Source organism: Simochromis diagramma, unplaced genomic scaffold, assembly GCF_900408965.1.
Source record: "Simochromis diagramma unplaced genomic scaffold, fSimDia1.1 OVJJ01000685.1, whole genome shotgun sequence".
NCBI classification, from domain to species: Eukaryota; Metazoa; Chordata; class Actinopteri; order Cichliformes; family Cichlidae; genus Simochromis; species Simochromis diagramma.
In genome coordinates, this window is record NW_024387477.1 from 2,066,260 (window position 1) to 2,083,859 (window position 17,600).

At 43.0% G+C, this 17,600-nt stretch overlaps 2 protein-coding genes across 3 annotated transcripts in view; one reads left to right on the top strand and one right to left on the bottom strand.

Moving 5' to 3' along the window:
• myot (myotilin) overlaps positions 1–3,373 on the top strand; it is a 35,086-nt gene extending 31,713 nt beyond the window's left edge. For both annotated transcript variants that reach the window (XM_040015876.1, XM_040015877.1), the window contains exon 18: positions 1,159–3,373. In XM_040015876.1, the coding sequence (XP_039871810.1) occupies positions 1,159–1,301 (143 nt within the window). In that variant the 3' untranslated portion in view covers positions 1,302–3,373. The remainder of the gene's footprint in view (positions 1–1,158) is intronic.
• A 304-nt stretch (positions 3,374–3,677) lies between these two features.
• hdac3 (histone deacetylase 3) lies at positions 3,678–9,068 on the bottom strand. The gene is made up of 15 exons (XM_040015878.1): positions 8,870–9,068; positions 8,085–8,167; positions 7,784–7,926; positions 7,460–7,541; positions 6,782–6,838; positions 6,637–6,692; positions 6,418–6,551; positions 5,907–5,987; positions 5,741–5,814; positions 5,588–5,652; positions 5,385–5,474; positions 5,239–5,297; positions 4,910–4,989; positions 4,655–4,812; positions 3,678–4,572 (listed from the first exon to the last, which is right to left on the bottom strand). The coding sequence occupies exons 1-15, from the start codon at positions 8,922–8,924 to the stop codon at positions 4,503–4,505; spliced, it is 1,287 nt and encodes a 428-aa protein (XP_039871812.1). The 5' UTR covers positions 8,925–9,068; the 3' UTR covers positions 3,678–4,502.
• Positions 9,069–17,600: the final 8,532 nt, after the last annotated feature.

Genomic DNA, 17,600 nt, shown 5'->3' on the forward strand with positions numbered 1-17,600 from the left:
TACCCGAACCACCTCAACTGGCTCCTTTCAATATGGAGGAGCAGCGGCTCTACTCTGAGCCCCTCCTGGATGGTTGAATTTCTCACCCTATCTCTAAGGGAGAGGCCAGCCACCCTTCGGAGGAAGGATCGGTGCAGCATCTGCATCACTGCGGCCGCTGCACCAATCCGTCTGTCGATCTCCGGCTCCCTTCTCCCATCACTCGCAAACAAGACCCCGAGATACTTGAACTCCTCCACTTGGGGCAGGAACTCATCCCCGACCCGGAGTGGGCACTCCACCCTTTTGCAGCTGAGAACCATGGCCTCAGATTTGGAGGTGCTGATCCTCATTCCCGCTGCTTCACACTCCGCTGTGAACTGTTCCAGTGCGAGCTGGAGGCCTTCACCCGATGAAGCCAACAGAACCACATCATTTGTGAAAAGCAGAGATGATTGGGACCTGATTAATGTAAAAACAAAGAATTACTTTGTTTTGTTTTTACCTGATTTTTTTTTTCTGAGAAAAATTAGATCCACATATGACATTTGCTTTAAATTTCAATGGAACAGTGGCAGTAAAACGTCCTCGTAAGTGGATATCAGGCCCTCGTAGAGCAAAATTTAGTATTTTGGTCTAGACAACCCAAAATGTGATGTCCACATATGTGGACGGCAGGTCCTAGAAGGTTAATAACAACATATATCAGTGAAGTTTAGCTGAACTAATTCTGTACCAGACAAGAGTCTGCAGCCTCGTCATTGAAGAGTAGAACGTTTGCTTTGAAAATATAAAAAGGTAAATTACATTAAGTGGTGAATTTCTATGTTTACTAAAGATGTTTTGTTTTTTTTAATTATCAAATTTTAATGGTGACATTATTGTATGTGGATATGATGAGTTGGTGTTGTGGGTTTGTCTCATTCAGGCTTGTGGAGGTGAACACATGTGCTGGTCACATATCTGGCTCTGAGCTATGCTGTACTGTGGCATGCAGGGTAGAAGAGTTATTTTCAGACACCTGGCATGAGAGGAATTTTTTCCCCTGAGTGTTAGTAAGATTTGATGAAAGGTGTTGCTCTGCTTTCTTTAAAAACTTTGATTATAAATCAAAGTTTAAATAAATAATCTGAAAACCCAGAACAATATATTAACCCATCGTCTCTCCGCCCCTACCAGCCCGCACAACTCCGGCCATGAAGACTGCTCCTGCTGGCTCCAAGACTCTGAAGCTGCTGTCCTCTCTGAGCCACGTCCCTGCTCTGACGGTGGAGAGCCCCGCCCAGCACACGGCGCCGTTGTACGAGAGCGAAGAGCTGTAGACCCACACGCTCCCACCCTCCACTAACCACCATGTCAGAACTGTAAAGAGAGGAGCCTCTGACTGTCGCGTCAGGGCCGAAACATGATTGCAGACTAATAATCATCGCAGCGCGCACAACTCACAGTAGTAACACATTCACTAAGCTTCATGCAACAGCAAAGCACATCTGCCATCTTTACAACACTTGGGTAAAATGATTATGATGCAGCATTGGAGACTTTTTACTGTGGGAGAGTTTAGGACTTGTTCTCGTCCATGTGCTGCTGTTTGTCACACTGTTTCTGCCCATCTGTCTGTCTGCTCTGCTTTTTCCTCTCAGTCTCTTCATGTGCCCGTCCTGGCTGCTCTCAGAAGAATGCGGCTCCTCGGTCATGGATGTATTAATAGAGCTGGGTATGTTGTGGCACAGGCTGCGCTGCTGTCAGGTTTGGTCCCAGTGGGCAGCCACATTACTGCAACACAATCTCCTCCAGTCCAGAAACCATTTTCAAAACGCACATTTCAAGCAATGATGACAGGACACCGGCCATATGTTACTACATGTACTGAATATTCAAAAGGTTCTTTAACATTTGCACATTTTAAGTTTTTTCCCATGTCTTATTGTAAAATCTGTGATTGGAGCAGGCCGAGTCAGACAAACTGGATGCTGCTGCACAGGGGAGGACAAACATCCTCTGCACAGCAGTGCATGTGTTGCAGTGCACCCTTCAGATAAACTCCTCTATGGTAGAGAGTAGAAAACAGAACCAAGTCTTCCCACAATCCCACACTGTCTCTACATATCACACTCACTCCACTTTAATCCTGACAGCTGTCTGCTTATCACTCCTCTGTCCATCCATCCATGTTCTTAACCACTTATCCAACTTGGGGTTGCGGGGGGGGGCTGGAACCTATCCCACCTGTCACGGGAACAGACAGTAAAAAAAAAAAAAGATGGACGTAGCCACTGTGATGTCACTGATTAGTGAAGACCCCTCTGAAGCCTCGAGCCGTTTCCGTCTTTGGTGTTTTGAAACAGGATGTGATAGGGGAGGGGCGACTCGGACTGTGAAACTGAGAACACCGCATGCTTGTGATTGACGCGTCGTTAGCCAATGAGAATATCCTGGACATTCCTCCTTTCTGGCTCTAATAATAACCGTAATTCCATTATTCAGTGTAACCTGAAACTAATCACGGAGTCATCAGTAAAGTGTTTACAGAGGTCACACAAGAAGAAAGCCTAGGGCTATTTTCCCCCATAGCTTCTATACAATCAAGTCTTTTTGCAACCATCGTTGCCCCCTGCTGTCCATTTAACAACAATGCAGCTTCAAAGCAAAGCGTCGGCTCCACTTTTTAGACCTGCTTAAAGTTACGTCCATCTTTTCTGTGCTGTCACAGGGTGAGAGGTGGGGACGCCGTGGACAGGTTGCCAGTGAGGAGAAAGAGTTCTGTACTCGTGAATTACTGCTAAGGATCATTTTGTGTGTCCTTGCATTAATGCTGCCTGTGGTGTGTCTGTAACGCTTTTTAAATGATCAGATTCTCTGCTGTTGTATGAATTTAATTGGGTTGAAATGTTCTGATACAGTTTATGTGACTGAAGCTTTTTATCAGTGTTGAGACTTTTCATGTGTGCAGCCTTTTGCTGCTAAACACAGGCTGCCATCCTGATACCTGAACCCAAAACGTGCTCTGAACTTTAAACGTTTACACTTGGTCACATCTGCAGTGCAGATACGTTTGAACTCCAGACAGAAAATGTTTTTTCCTGTTAAGCGTACAGGCGGGTATCAGCATGTCAGCCTCAGTCTGTCTTTGGGTGACTTTATCCAAATGGATTCATCAGATATGCTTAATTTGCGTGCTTACATTGAAACTGCTTGCTATTACCAGCCTGGAGCTCACGTCACAAAAACCAAGATGGAAACGTGTGTTCTGTGGCCATGAAAATCTGGCGTTGACCCCTGTGTGGCCACGGCCTCGCTGTGACGGTTGTTTGCTGAGGTCTGGATAAACTACATTTTCTGCCTTAATGTAGTCCCAGGTGTTACAATAAGTAGTGGGACTAACTTTACACCAGTGTCCTGCACTGGTCTAATCCACTGGTTTAGCTAGTTGATTTTCAGTTGGTCACTAAGACATGCGGCTCAAATGGGGTTAAATTTTATAAAGCACAGGACTAAGTCATAATTCAGAGATTTTAAACTGCAGTGTGTACTCTCCTGTTTGTTGTGACAAGAACTTCTAAATATCACTGGATGAATGAGGAATAAAGTCTACACGACCTTGACCTCCTGCATTTTTCTTTTTTTGATCGGCTTCAGTTCAATGTCACGATGGTGGCAGCAGAGGAAACGTACAGATAATGTGACACACACACACACACGGGTGAGTCAGTTTATTAAAAACAAGTTGAAGACGATATCAAAATTGACAAAAAAGCTGTTTATGACTAAAAGAGGGCAAAGTGTTTCTACTGTGGCTGCCAAGACCACAGACAGAACTGTTCATCTGCAAAAGCATGATCAGATAATTTACAGGCTTCATCAGCAGTCATCCCCAGTTTTGTGCAGAACAGCAACAGGTACCAGAAGAAACTGGAGCACGGGCAGTTCTTGGATCAGCTTCTGCTCGGTGGCCTTGCATACAGAGGCTGCCAGATCAGTGAGAGTTGAAATAGTGCCCTGCTCTGTGCTAGTGCTGGACTTCTCAGAGCTGTAAGGCACATGAATAATGAGTATATTTGAGATTGTGTCTTTGAAAACTTCAGCAACCATCTGAGCAGGCCTGTGTGTGACTAATGCCACCGAGCAGGCACTCCCACGTTTGTTTCTTGTTATGCCTTTTCCTTCCCACCTGGTGCTAACTTGGTGTTGCAGTTTTTTCGCCTAACGCGCCCAATGCGCTCTGCCCTCCAACCAGCTGCTCACAACTCCTGTGGACTGACTGGTGAATCTAAATCGTAGGCTGTGTGCAGCAGAAGTCTTTCAGAAGCCAAACATTTCATTAAGATAACATGAAGATCATGAGCAGAAAAAAAATGAAACAAAACATCTGGAGCACAAACGAGAAAAAGAGCAGCACGTCTGATGTATGTCACGTTTCTGTGTGTACACAAAGACCAGAACGCACAGGAGTCTGTTCTCAGTCTTTCGAGTCCTTCAAGAAATGCTTTCTTTGTTTCACCGCAGGGGATTTGAAAATACCGTCAAATTTCTACGTCGCTCTCTTTGTCGTTGTCATGGTCACCATCGTAGAACTCGTTTGCTGCCTCCGGCCTGTGGGAGTCACATCATGAACAGTGAGGATCGTGCACACCAATCTTTTATAAATACACGCGTGTTGCTGACTCGTGCTGACCTGGTGTAGTTCTCCTCAGCTCCCCTCTCATCGGGGTCGGGCTCGTCGTTGCGCTCGTAGCTCAGCATGTCGGACGGGACGTCGTGGATCTGAACGCTGGGCGCGTGGTTCAGCATTTTCAAGTTCTCAAACACCGTCTGACGGATTTGCTCCAAATACTGCAAACACGTGAACACAGCGAGAGGGTCGGCCGACTGCATGTTAGGATCTCTACTGTGCACTTTACACCAATGAAAAGAGGAATGACGCTTTTACCTGTCGGGAGTTCTGGTTTTCTATCCTGGTGCTGACATCAGGGTGCAACGTGAAGTCTGGAGCAAAGTACTCAAAATACTCTGCAGACGAACCAAATCAGACAAACAGGATGTTCCAAGTATTTCTGTTCACTTTCCTTCTTATTTCACCCGCAGTCCTCTGTAGTGTCACGTGTAGCGACTCGAAGAGTAACTACTAACTGGCTTTTAATTTGTTGTTTATGCATAAATCATTTTTCAGGCTCATTGTGACATCCTGGACAACAAGAACGCACAAAAACAATCCAACAAAGATATTAAAATCTCACTGAAACATGAAACATAGCTCACCGCTGTAAGGCAGCTCATCACTGATGGATTCATCCAACAACAGAGATGTCTCATAGGTCCTACAACACAGCACAGATTATTATTATTATTATCATCATCATCATCATCTTAAAGCTGTGTTCATGGAAAGTGCACATCAGACTGACCAACAGCGAGCCACGTTCCTCACTGTGTATCCTCCTCCTCCCAGAACCAGCAGAGGGATCTTAAAGCTCTTCACAAACTCCACACACTCACTGAAAACCACACACATGCACACACACACAGATTATGTTGCAACTATCAGTACTCATGTGCTGGCTGTTTAAAAATATTTGAGTTCAGCTGGAAAAAACTGTTTATGTCTCACCCGTGTCCTCGGATACTGAGGTTGAAGCAGCCCAGCCTGTCACAGCCCAGCGAGTCCGCTCCACACTGCAGACAGACACACACCAGGTGAGGCAATCGCACACACACACAGATTAAATCATACAGAAGCAAATGATAGGAGCTACTGACTGACCTGCAGGACGATGCAGGTCGGCTGGTAATAATCCACCACCTGTTTAATAACAGGCTGGAACAGCTGCCTGTAGCCTGAAAACAAAACATGCAAACACGTTGGTCGAATCTCATGTGATAGTCACAGAACAATAAGAAAGTGTGACCTCATGTGTTGTTGCTCTCACTCTGGTCATCGATCCCGTCTCTGAGAGGAACATTGAGGCAGTAGTACCGGCCGCTCTCTGCCCCGACCTCGTACATGTCACCTACAGGAAGCAGAGCGAAGAACAGATGACGAACTTCTGTTTTTGCTGGACTTTTAATTCCATTCAGTGTTTCCACAGTCAGAAAAACAAACACTACTTTAGAGTCTTATTTAAAAAGAAAATAAATAGCACTGCTAAACAGCTAACTCAGTGACAAAGGGCAGCCCGGACAGAGTCCAAGACAAACTTAATAGGGACCAAACGGCTCATAACAACAGGGTCAGATACACCCTGAGTCTACAGATAGAAACCCGCCTGGAATACACTTATCATTTATCTGCTGATACAGCTGACAGAGGACTACTTCAGTATTTCTATGTCTTTAAATTGGCCTTTTGGGGCTGAATATGCACGCAAGTAAAATAATAAATGATATAAACACCACTATGTGGACAGCAAACATTTGTTAGATAATTAAAGCTGCATTTACCTGTCCCTGGGAAAAAGTAGTTTCCATATTTGTGAAAGGACACGGTCATGACTCGGTCTGTGAGGTAAAAGGCTTCCTGGACGCCATCGCCATGGTGAATGTCTATGTCAATGTAAAGAACCCTGGGGTGGTACCTTGAACAAGCACAGAGCAGGAGATTTATGTCACAAACAGACACGGTAAAGATTCGAGGAAAGTTACTCAGGAGCGCCGTCTTACTTGAGGAGCTCCAGTATACTGATGACGATGTCATTGACATAGCAAAACCCAGAGGCCTACACCAACACAAGAACCAACAGAGACATTTAACTCAAATGAGCTGAACAGAGAAGACACACATCAATGCATGTGGCTTTGTTCTAACCTCAAACTTTTTGGCATGATGCAAACCTCCGGCCCAGTTTATAGCAATGTCACAAATCTGGAAAATAAAGCAGAGTCACACCTTTAACTGACCACGAAGCTGAAGACCATGACAGTTTTAAAGGATGGAAAGCAAAACAAGAAATCAGAAATGTCTTTGATGAGTAACGATTTTAGTTTTTAAACACAAACTAAAATATTCTCACAAAACTCCTCAAAGGCAGTGCTTCTCCTATCCTCCCTTTAAGTTCAATTTTTTCTGATTAGCTGCCCTTTACAAACAGAAAGGGGGTGTCCAAATTCATGGGCTGCATCCTTCTGAGGACCCGGCCTTCACGGTCTACGTGAGGATACAGCCCATGAATTTGGACACGACCAAAGACTGAACAGCAGGTCTACTGCTGCTGGGAGAGAGAGAGATACGTTCCCTCCAGCAAACATGAAGAGAGGCCTTTCTTCTTCTTTCTTACTTCAGCTAGAGAGCCTTGGTCACATAGAACAATCAATGACTCAACCTACTCCTCAAGGATATCACATAAATGAGTGTCTCTGTCGACACTTTAAGTTGTAATTCAAAATGAAACCAACAGATGCCACCCTAGGCTACCTCAGTCTTGTTTTGTTTTGTTTTTTCTCTGTAGCACCAAAACCATCAGCTGGGTTTATGTGTGCGTGTTACCTTGTGGTTGAGCTGTGTAGCCCCCTGTAAGGATGCTCCCGTGTATCTTGAGCAGAACTCAAACAGTCCTGGAAACACAGGACTAAAACACACAGACATGAAATATTTAGGTTATGGGTTTGTCAGCCATGATGATCAGAGAGGCTTTTATACTGAAACATTTACAATGCTGACAGATGAGATGCAAGAAAAGGAAGTTAGCTGCTTGAAAACTACAGTCCTTAGTTCCTATGGAAGCAGTAAAGGTGTACTTAGTTTTTCACAGGTCTTGTGAAAACTTCATTAAATCCTTCAGATTCTTTTGCTCGATAAAAAGACACTCACCAGTCATCTCCCACATTAAACGCGTTGAGACTTTTTGTGAAGCCCTGCATGTTATTGGGGCTGACCTTCTGTAGGAAGTCAATGTAGTCTTCAGAGTGGAAGCGACACATGTCATGCTGAGACGCTTTGTAGGGTTTAAACACCTGGTGGGAATAAGAACATTTGATAGAGTGCAGCATGAACTTGTTGTTTCTAATAAAAACCAAACAATCAAACACAAGATTTATCAAATGTTATTTCAGTGTGAAAAGCATCAACAGGTATGAACACGTGACAGTATCTGTCATTACTGCTCGCTCACCATCATTTTCTTGTAAAGTCCATAGTGCAACACCAGACTGTGAGTGAGAGACAACCGGTGAGGCTTCATCGGGTGGCCAGCACCTAACAGAAACACACAGTTCATGCATTACAGGGCTTATATCTGCATTTCACAGACATTAATCAGGTCAAAAAAAAAAGAATTAAGTGTACACATTATGGCTAATCACCTAAAAGAGAAACACGGTTGAAATTGGTACAATTTATGACGAAAGAGATTTGGCACGCTGAAACAGAGCCATCCATGCGCTGTTACAAAAGCGAAAATACTTGAGGTAATTCGCAAAATAAAAATAAAAAATAAGCACGGTAAGTATATCCTGTGAGCATGCGTATTGCAGCACTAAAGTTTGAATTTGTACAGTGTATCATTTCGTAAAAGCAGCATAAGCGTAGACAGACATATTACTTTATTTATCGTTACTGTTACACAACCGCCACGTTATCCATTCAGGACACCGTAGGAAGCACCGAGACATCCTAATAAAAGCTTTACAGGCAAATACTGAACACAGGGCTACAATACGCGTCAATAACGTTACATCTTAAGGTTAAAGGAGCAAGCAAAGCCCAACTGTAATATATAAACAAATCAAATTAAATATTAAAGTGTAGCAGTGACGCAAAACTAAATGTTAAAAAGAAAGAAAGAAAAGAACTGAGAAAATAAGAATAAAGCACAGTCTCGTACACATTAGCATGTAGCTAGCTTTCCTTAGCATCAGCTCCCTGAGTAGGCCGGTTCACTATGATAATTAAACTTACCGTAGTGGAAATTGCCCACGTCTGGGTCGTAAAAGTAAGATGTTCTATTGGTCATTCTGAAAGCAATGTCTCCCGACTTTCTACGAAAAACTGTTGTCGTCTTTGCAGCTACAAAACCCGCATTTTTCTTTCAATTAGCAGATAGCCGCCATAGTAAACACCGAGGCGTCTGCGTCATCACACGGAGACAGCAGCGACGGGGAGGGGAGGGGCCACGGAGCCGGAAAGAAAAACAACAAAACAGCCGCGACAGATGGAGAGAAAGCTACAGTAGCTTTCTGTATTTTTCATTACATGAAGGTAAAGAAGTGCAATTAAAAAAGAGTGGAAAGATACCTTGAGCAATGTGCTTAAGTTATACAGTACATATAATATACAGTTTACTTTAAGAAACTCATCCACACATAATTAAAACTTATATTTTTTACAAATCAGTGCATAATACAAATCCCCTGGTCAGGTCTTAAAATTAGGAAAATAAAATCTCAGACTGAACAGCATAACACGGCATATGATATACACTGTGTTATTTATTTATTTATTTTTAAATAGAAAATACAGAAGCAGTGTGTGAAAAGCCAATGCACTCTTAATGTTTCAACTGTGATTGAGAGAGTAACACACTTGATTAGTGTGAGTGTAAAAAGTTTTAGCAGTTGGCTAAAAGGGCATTTAAAAACAATTTGAATTGCATTATTCTGCAGTGAGAAACATTGTAGAATAATCCAGTCTGTTTTAGATCCCTCAAGCAGACGTTTGTTACTACCACACACAGAAAGCTCCGGGACCGGATAACATCCCAGGTCGTGCTCTCAAAGCATGCCTTCACGAACTGGCAGATGTCTTCTCAGAAATCTTCAACCTGTAGTGCCCTCATGCTTTAAGAGGACCACCATCATACCTGTCCCAAAGAATCTGAGCTGCCTCAATGACCCCAGTAGCATTCACCTCCATCGTTATGAAGTGCTTTGAGCATATAGTTCACATGACATCTTTACTGCCTGCTAAGACCTGCTAAGGATTTGTTTTCCTTTCTGTTTTCCTGTATAAATCCTATGTATACCCAATGTTACACAAACCTGAGAAAAAGAAAAGAAAACAAAGCTTATCCTAACCATTTGCAAACCAATTTTAATCAGTTTTAACCCTCTTTTTGATATATGTCATATGCAATTATTATTTTCTTTGCTCCCCAATAGCCACAACTTGGGCAAACAGTTCAATAAATCTGATCTGACACTGTTAGAATACTTTTCTGGTTAAAATCTGTTGCATGCTATCACTTGGCAGTGTCAGGTTTAAATGTAGTTCATGTTTACCTTTGAGCTATTTTTAGAGGATTATTTTGCTATTCAGGTGATTTTGACAGCATCTATTATTCATCCAAGACAGCATGTCTCTGCAAGCTTACTGACAAATTAGATGAGGACGAATTCAGAACAGCACCAAAGCACTAACAGTGGCACCGGTTTCATTCTTGAACACCTGCTCATTTAAAAATGATGAAGCGGAACTTGCTGGAGCTTCTCTGCATCATAAAATGCTTTTTTTTTTTTAAAGAAAAAAAGAAAAAAAAGGGCAGACTGTATACACGTGGCAATGAAAGGACGGTAACAGAGGTAGGAAACAAAGCAACCATGTTACTGTGTATCCACTTTATCCAGCATCAGTAAAAATCAGTAAACATGTGGTCGCACTGTGAAGCTTTAAAAGTTCAATGTCTTTCAAAGATGCTCCCACTGAAATTTCCTCTTCATCATTTCCTTCACCTCTTCGTGCCCGTCTGTATTCTTCTTGTCTTGTCCACATGTGTCCTCCTTTTTTTCTGCAGTAAAAAATAAAAAATCTGTGTGTGTGTGTGTGTGTGTGTATTCATATCCTTGTGGGGACTAAAAAATTGGAAGTTTACTATACTTGTGGGGACCAACAGCCCTTATGGCAGGGATGGGGAACTCCAGGCCTCAAAGGTTGGTGTCCTGCAGGTTTTAGATGTGTCCTTGATCCATCACAGCTGAATTAGATGGCTAAATGACCAAATTTCTGGTCCCCATGAGTTTGAAGGCATTTTTGAGACTAAAAATGTGGTTTTAGTGTCAGGGTTACAATTGGGTTATGGTTAGAATAGAATTCAACTTTATTGTCATTGCACATGCACAGGTACAGGGCAACGAAATGCAGGAAGGAAGTTAGGAAGTGAGGACTGAGCCTGTCTCCAGCCGGAAACAGGAATGGCACTGTCCATCCCCCCAACGGGTCGCCCCGTCCTACCCCGGAAAAGGTTCTGGGAAGTGCTCTTCCCCCTGCGGACCGTAGTCCACTGTGAGGCACTCATCTCCTCCCGATGAGTCCCGCTTATTCGTTAATAGTTGTCTTGTGTTACTATTTATTTGTGTAGAATTTTTGTCCCCGTGGGCTTTGTTATTATAGGTAAATAAAATGAATTTTTTATCAGATATGTTATTAATAAGTGTATGTTTTTTTGTGTGTATGTATAAAATGAAATAATTATTTATTTATTTATTAATGGAAAAAATTAACAATTAAAATCAAGAAAAAACAAAAAAATAAAATGAAACTCCTCAAATAAATGAATGAATCAATGAAGCGTGTACTTATGCCGCGACGTTTCGGCCAAGATCTGGCCTTCCTCAGGCGAGAAGCACACAGAAAGACAAAAAAAACGTGAGTTTGTGGCTGTAGAAGGACTCTGAATAGAGTTGTGCACTGTCCGAAGGTCTGAAACAGAGTGAGGCTGAAACAACCCTCCCCTGCATTTATAGCCTGCCCCTGCGTTCAAAACACTAAGTCTAAGTCACTAACCCTAAGTTTAGAGTGTTGTTTTTACGTGTGTTGGTAATTTCTCCTTGTTTGCTGTCAAAACTCTAGTTTTTCTCCATAGGTGTGCATTTTGTAAATACACATGAATTGTAGTTTTAATGGATTATGTTTTTTATCCCAAATATTGACCATTATATGTATTTATTTATATATGAATTTACTAAATTAGTTTTTAACACTGTGTGGAATTGTAAGTTGTCTGAATTTTAGAATATGTTTTTAGTAAAGGGGTTTCAAGTGATACTAAGGGTCAAAGGTCGAATATGAATTAATGTCAAAATTTATTTCAATATGAATTTAGGTGATATTCCAATTTTAGGCCTGATTCAGGTTTTGGGTGAGGCTAGGGTAGTACCTCCAGTTAGGGTTATGAGATTCTTACCAAGCCTGATGAACCAGGGTTGGGCCTGCGAGGGCTTTTTCCTTTTTAGGTGGTTGGGGGTGTCGAATGGTTAGGGTTGGGGATAGTATTGTGGGGGTTCTTTTTATATCTGTATGGGTGAACCGGGGTGATGGATGGTTAGGGTTAGGGCCAGATTCCCGGGTTGGGGCCAGAATCGGAGTAAGCGGTAGACCGTGATATGGGTTACAAATTGGGTATGCATGCCAAATCAAATTTTTTTATCATTGCCAAATATTTTTGTTTTCCATGAGCAAACTCCCTACAGTGTCTCATCCCCATCTAATATTCAGACCTCCGGGAACCAAGGTGTTCAGTAGTCGGATCCACTTCTTTTCACATTTTCTTCTTTCACCATCTGTCCAGAAGAAGTTTCCTTCAATACCCGTAATTTTGAGTGACTGGAAACCATGATGAATAAAATGTCTGACCAGAGGAGTATGGCCTTCTTTATTATGTGTGATGTTATATTTATGTTGCCACATACGGGTGGAAATAGAGTTTTTGGTTTCCCCAATGTACTGGATGTTGCATCTTGTACAGAAGATCATATACACGCAATTGGATGTCCTGGGAATAAAATTTTGTGAAAGTTTGTACATCCTGTTCGTTGTCCTGTTCTTAACGTACGCTAATTTAACAAATGGTATAGATGAATTTCTAGTTTTCTTTGGTTGTGCTGGGCTCAACCTTGCCCTCACTAAGTAATCCCTTAAGTTTTTGTTACGTCTATATGCCGAAATCACCTTGTGGTTTCCAAATATCCCGTGTTGCCCAATTATTTGTTCAAAATTAGTCTTTAATTGCTTATGTATCCGTAAACCAGCTGTGGAAAAGTTGGATATCAATGGGATTATATCCCTCTGGTCTTGAGGTTTGGACACTTGAAATGTTCTCCGACATCTCCTCAAGAAGGTACGGGAATATCCCCTTCTCCTGAGTGCCTTGAAGAGAACTCTTACTGCTTCTGAAAAGTCATCGTCTCCTGTGCATATCCTTTTGAATCGAATCAGTTGAGATTTAATTAAACCTTGATATGTATGTTTTGGATGAAAGCTACTCTTGTATAGCAGTGCATGGGTGTCCGTACTTTTATGTTTGCATATGATGGAGCAAACCTTTTCCCCATTGCTGTTCCCTTAATTTGTAAATAGTATTCCCCATTAAATTCAAAGTCATTACGTGTCAAATTTTTTTCCAGCAATTTTAGTATCTGTTCGTCCGGCCTTTCCGTGTCCGGGAATTTTTGGAAGAATCCCCTCACCATTGCCAAACCTGCCGGTATGTCGATATTCGTGTAAAGGCTCTCCACGTCTATTGTGAAAAACAAGGAATCCAATGGGACCGACAGATTTCTAACCAATTCAATAAAATGGTATGTGTCCTTGATGTACGCCGGATGTTTAATGGACAATGGGTAGAGGAAATGATCAATATATTCTGCCGTGCCATATGTGTCACTTCCACAATCCGACACAATTGGCCGTCCTGGAGGAATCTCCCCCGGTACGGTCCAGCTTCCAGGATCTTTATGTATCTTTGGAAGAATGTAAAATCGACGAGGTCTGGGTTCAGACTGACCTATAATGTATGTCTTCTGCTTGGCACTAATGAATTTTGTCCTGTGTAATTGGTCCATAATCAGTTTTACCGTCGGGATTGTTTGTGTAAATATGGGTGCCTCTAATTTTTTGTAATAAGTTTGATCACCGAGTTGCCGATTAACCTCAAAAATATATTGATCCCTGTTTAATATAACAATTGCACTACCCTTATCCGCGGGTTGTATAACAATATTTCTATTGTGCATTAAGTCCCGAAGTGCCCTGATTTCTTCCAGTTTTAAATTTGCCCTCTCTCTACATGGTCTGTAAATGTTTTTGAAATCCGTCGTGTCTTGCTCCATCAATCTGCGTACCTGTGGGGGTAACGAACCGGATGGTGGTAACCAAGTTGAGGCTGCTGTGAAAGGCTTAGGCTCCCATTTCGTTGTGTTTTTAAAATATGAAATCAATTGAATTTTTTGATGATATCTCTGAATGTCCAATGTCAATTGTTGTTTTTGATTTTTATAAACATTTATAGTCGGTACAAAGGTTAATCCCTTCTCTAACAGACTCTCCTGAGCTGGAGAGAGTTGAAAATTCTTGGCCAATACCACCACATTTTTGAACACCAAAGGCTGTGAGCCTTCATGCCCCTCCGGTTGTTGGCCTACTGGGGGCTCAAATCTAAAAACGAACTCCAATGTGTCAGCATAGCCTTCGCGGTTTCCCGTGTCCAATGGATCATGTCTGCCTCTGTGTGGAAAAGATACCTTGGGAGTGGGGGGATGTACGGCATATTTCGTCTAATGTGACTGTTGAGTAACTGCAAAGTGTTCTGCTCCTCCGTGGGCAAGAGATTGGAGTAATTGATGAGGGGAATCCAAATTTCCGAGTGGGGGAACTGCTTTTTCGTTTCCCTCACGGCCGCCTGGAGCTGTTTGATCGCAGTTTCTTTGGCCCTTTGTGCCCTGCAGTTTATCCCGAATGCCAATACTACCTTCTCCACCTGGGTGTCAATGAGAGCTTTAGCAAGTATAGCTTGGGCATGGCGAAAGTTCGCCCCGGGATAGCTATCAATTTGGAGGTCTGCTACTGAATGAGTTGGGAACCTGGCCACATTTGAATCTCCCAACACTAGCCATCTTCGGGACACCGTCACATCCCAATCCACCAATTTTCTCAGGGTAGAAATGTGTTTTTTTGCCCTAAAGATTGGCTTTGGAGTGGAAGTAGAAGCCCCGTCTTGTGCACTAAGATTAATCAGAGAATCGTCTTCACCCTGTGAGAACTCCCGAATTGGGGATGAGTCCTCCGTATGGAGCACCTGGACAGTCACCAAGTTGGCCCTCTGGTTCCCTGACTGGGGAACTGTGGTGGTGGAAGGGACCAGAGGTGGAGTACTGTCCACCCTCGCTTCCTGGTCTCCGTCTAACAGGGATCTTCCCTGTACCAGACCTCTACCGTGGGTTGGGGTAGGGGCCGGTTCTTCCTCCACAATGGCTAACAAACCATCATCAAGGGCCACACAACTGTTCATTCTGCCACGTCGCCTCTTGCTGGGTAGGGGAGTCTCCTCTGCCGGAGGTCGTTCTGGAGATTCAGCTCCCTGATCTCTGTCACCCTCATCTCCCCATTCTAGGTTCCCGTCTGTCATGGTGGCTACCGTGGCAGTGCTGGCCCTTAGATGTGTGCCCTGGTTCTGTTGAGTGAGGTGGATGGCATGAGTGTGTTGCACTCTCTCCGTCTGAGGGCGTGTGTGTGACGATAGCTGTGGTTGTGAGTGTATCGGTGGAGGAGGTGGAGGTCGTGGTGTGGGTTCGCGTCCCTCCCCCTGCTCCTCCTCCCGTGTCACCGCCTGGGCCACAGGCGGTGACACGGGAGGTTAAGGTTAGGCAATCATTTTTCATGGTTAGGTTTAGGGGTAAGGGGCTATGCCCCAGCAATATGCCACACCACACCACAAACACTGGTAAGGACCAAGCAACAACTTCTGGCACTGGAAGCTTAAAAACCTGGCTCCAAATCCCAGTCAGTCATTATAAAAGAGGCAACTTTACAGCATCATTACAACCTGTTCTAAAAACAGTTTGGTCCCTAAGGATTTTGGAGAAAGGTGTGAAAAATGGAGGGCAGGAGGGGAGGACGGGAGATATTATTAAAAGACAAGGACTGTTCAACGAGTAAAATTCAATCACTTTAAATGAGAGACTGGATCTATGCCTGTGTTGCTGCATGAAAGGTTATATGAAAATCCCAGGGGAGTTGATACAGTTTAGTGCAGGGTAAATGGGTTATTGTGCAGTATTGTGGTTAAGTTTATAGTAACACACTATGTTGGGCTGGTGTACAGGAGGGGAAGGACAGGTGGTCATCCATGAATTTTAAGGAGTGTGCTGGAGAGGCTGGCACAACTAAAGCCTTCACTCTGCAGTATGTGTGTTGGCTTGTCAGTCGTTTTGCGCTGGAATTTCTGTTTGATTTTTCTATCTGCTGCTGTTTGCTTCCTCTCACCCTGTCTCTGTTTCCCTCCCTGCTCCGTGTTTTTCTGCCTGGAGCTAAAAGGCAGTGCTGCTCTGGAATTGAATCGTTTATGTATTATTCATTGCTGAAGTTGCAAGTTACAGAGAGTTCAACACAGGTTAGCACAGGTGTATAATTTATATGTCTGTCTGTCTCCATCATTAAGAATTATAAGAATTTACCTGTAGGCACTATTTAAAGCTCCTTTTATTTCCCCAAAATAATATTGAACACAAATTGTTTTTACTGGGGTTTCATGTCTTGTGGGGGAAACAAATGTTTGCTAGAAGATTACATTTACAGTAAACAAGCTGTCCTTACCAGAGCTTGACTAACACAGAAATCATTAATAAAACTATTTTGAAAACTTAAAATAAGATAAGATAACTTTTATTAGTCCCACACGTGGGAAATTAGTTTTGTTACGGCAGAAAGTGGACAGTGCAAATTTACATAGAAAAATTAAGATACTGAACACAACTGTATAGAATAGAATAGAATAAAATACTATGTACAATAGAATAAAATAGAATACAAATGCTATATACAATTGAGTATAATACAACGATGCCAGAAAAGTATTGCACTTAGTGTTATTGCACATGTGTGGATGTGTGTGTTTGATCAGTTGAAGTCTTTGTTGTGGAGTCTGACAGCAGTGGGGAGAAAAGACCTGCGAAATCTCTCCGTCCCACATCGTGGGTGCTGCAGCCACTGAAGGAGCTGCTCAGTGCTGTCAGAGTCTCCTGCATGGGCTGGGAGATGTTGTCCAATAGGGATGACAGCTTAGCCACCATTCTCCTGTCACTCACCACGTCCACTGGGTCCAGAGGGCATCCTAGAACAGAGCTGGCCCTTCGGATCAGCCTATTCAGTCTCTTCCTGTCCCCGGCAGAGATGCTGCTGCCCCCCTCCCTCAGCAGATCACAATGTATAGAGTTAAACGTATTAATGTATAAATGTAACTTTTTATTTGCAATAATAATTTAATGTGTATAAAGGACTGAAGCCAATACCAAGATGCATAGTAATACTAATACTAATAATAATAAAATATTAATGACAGGTGCACAGTCATTACCACTATTCATGTTGGACAACCTTTTGTTCAGTTTGCAGCCAATCACAGAGCCAACTTTAATCAGTTTGTTCCGTCTGTTGCTGTCACAGGTTCTCCCATCAGACAGCACTTCCAACGATAGACTAATGACTAATAGAAAATCTGCATCGTTCTGCAACAGGAGCCTGCTCATCTCCTTTCTGTAGCCTCTGTCTTGGTCTCCCAGTTCAGCCGATGTGGACACCCAGGTACTCGTACTTCTCCACCACATCAATATCCTGTCCCAGGATAGATGCTGGTCACAGCATCGTCGTCCTTCTGAAGTCGATCCCCATCTTTCAGACAATTCCTCACAGACCTGCTGTC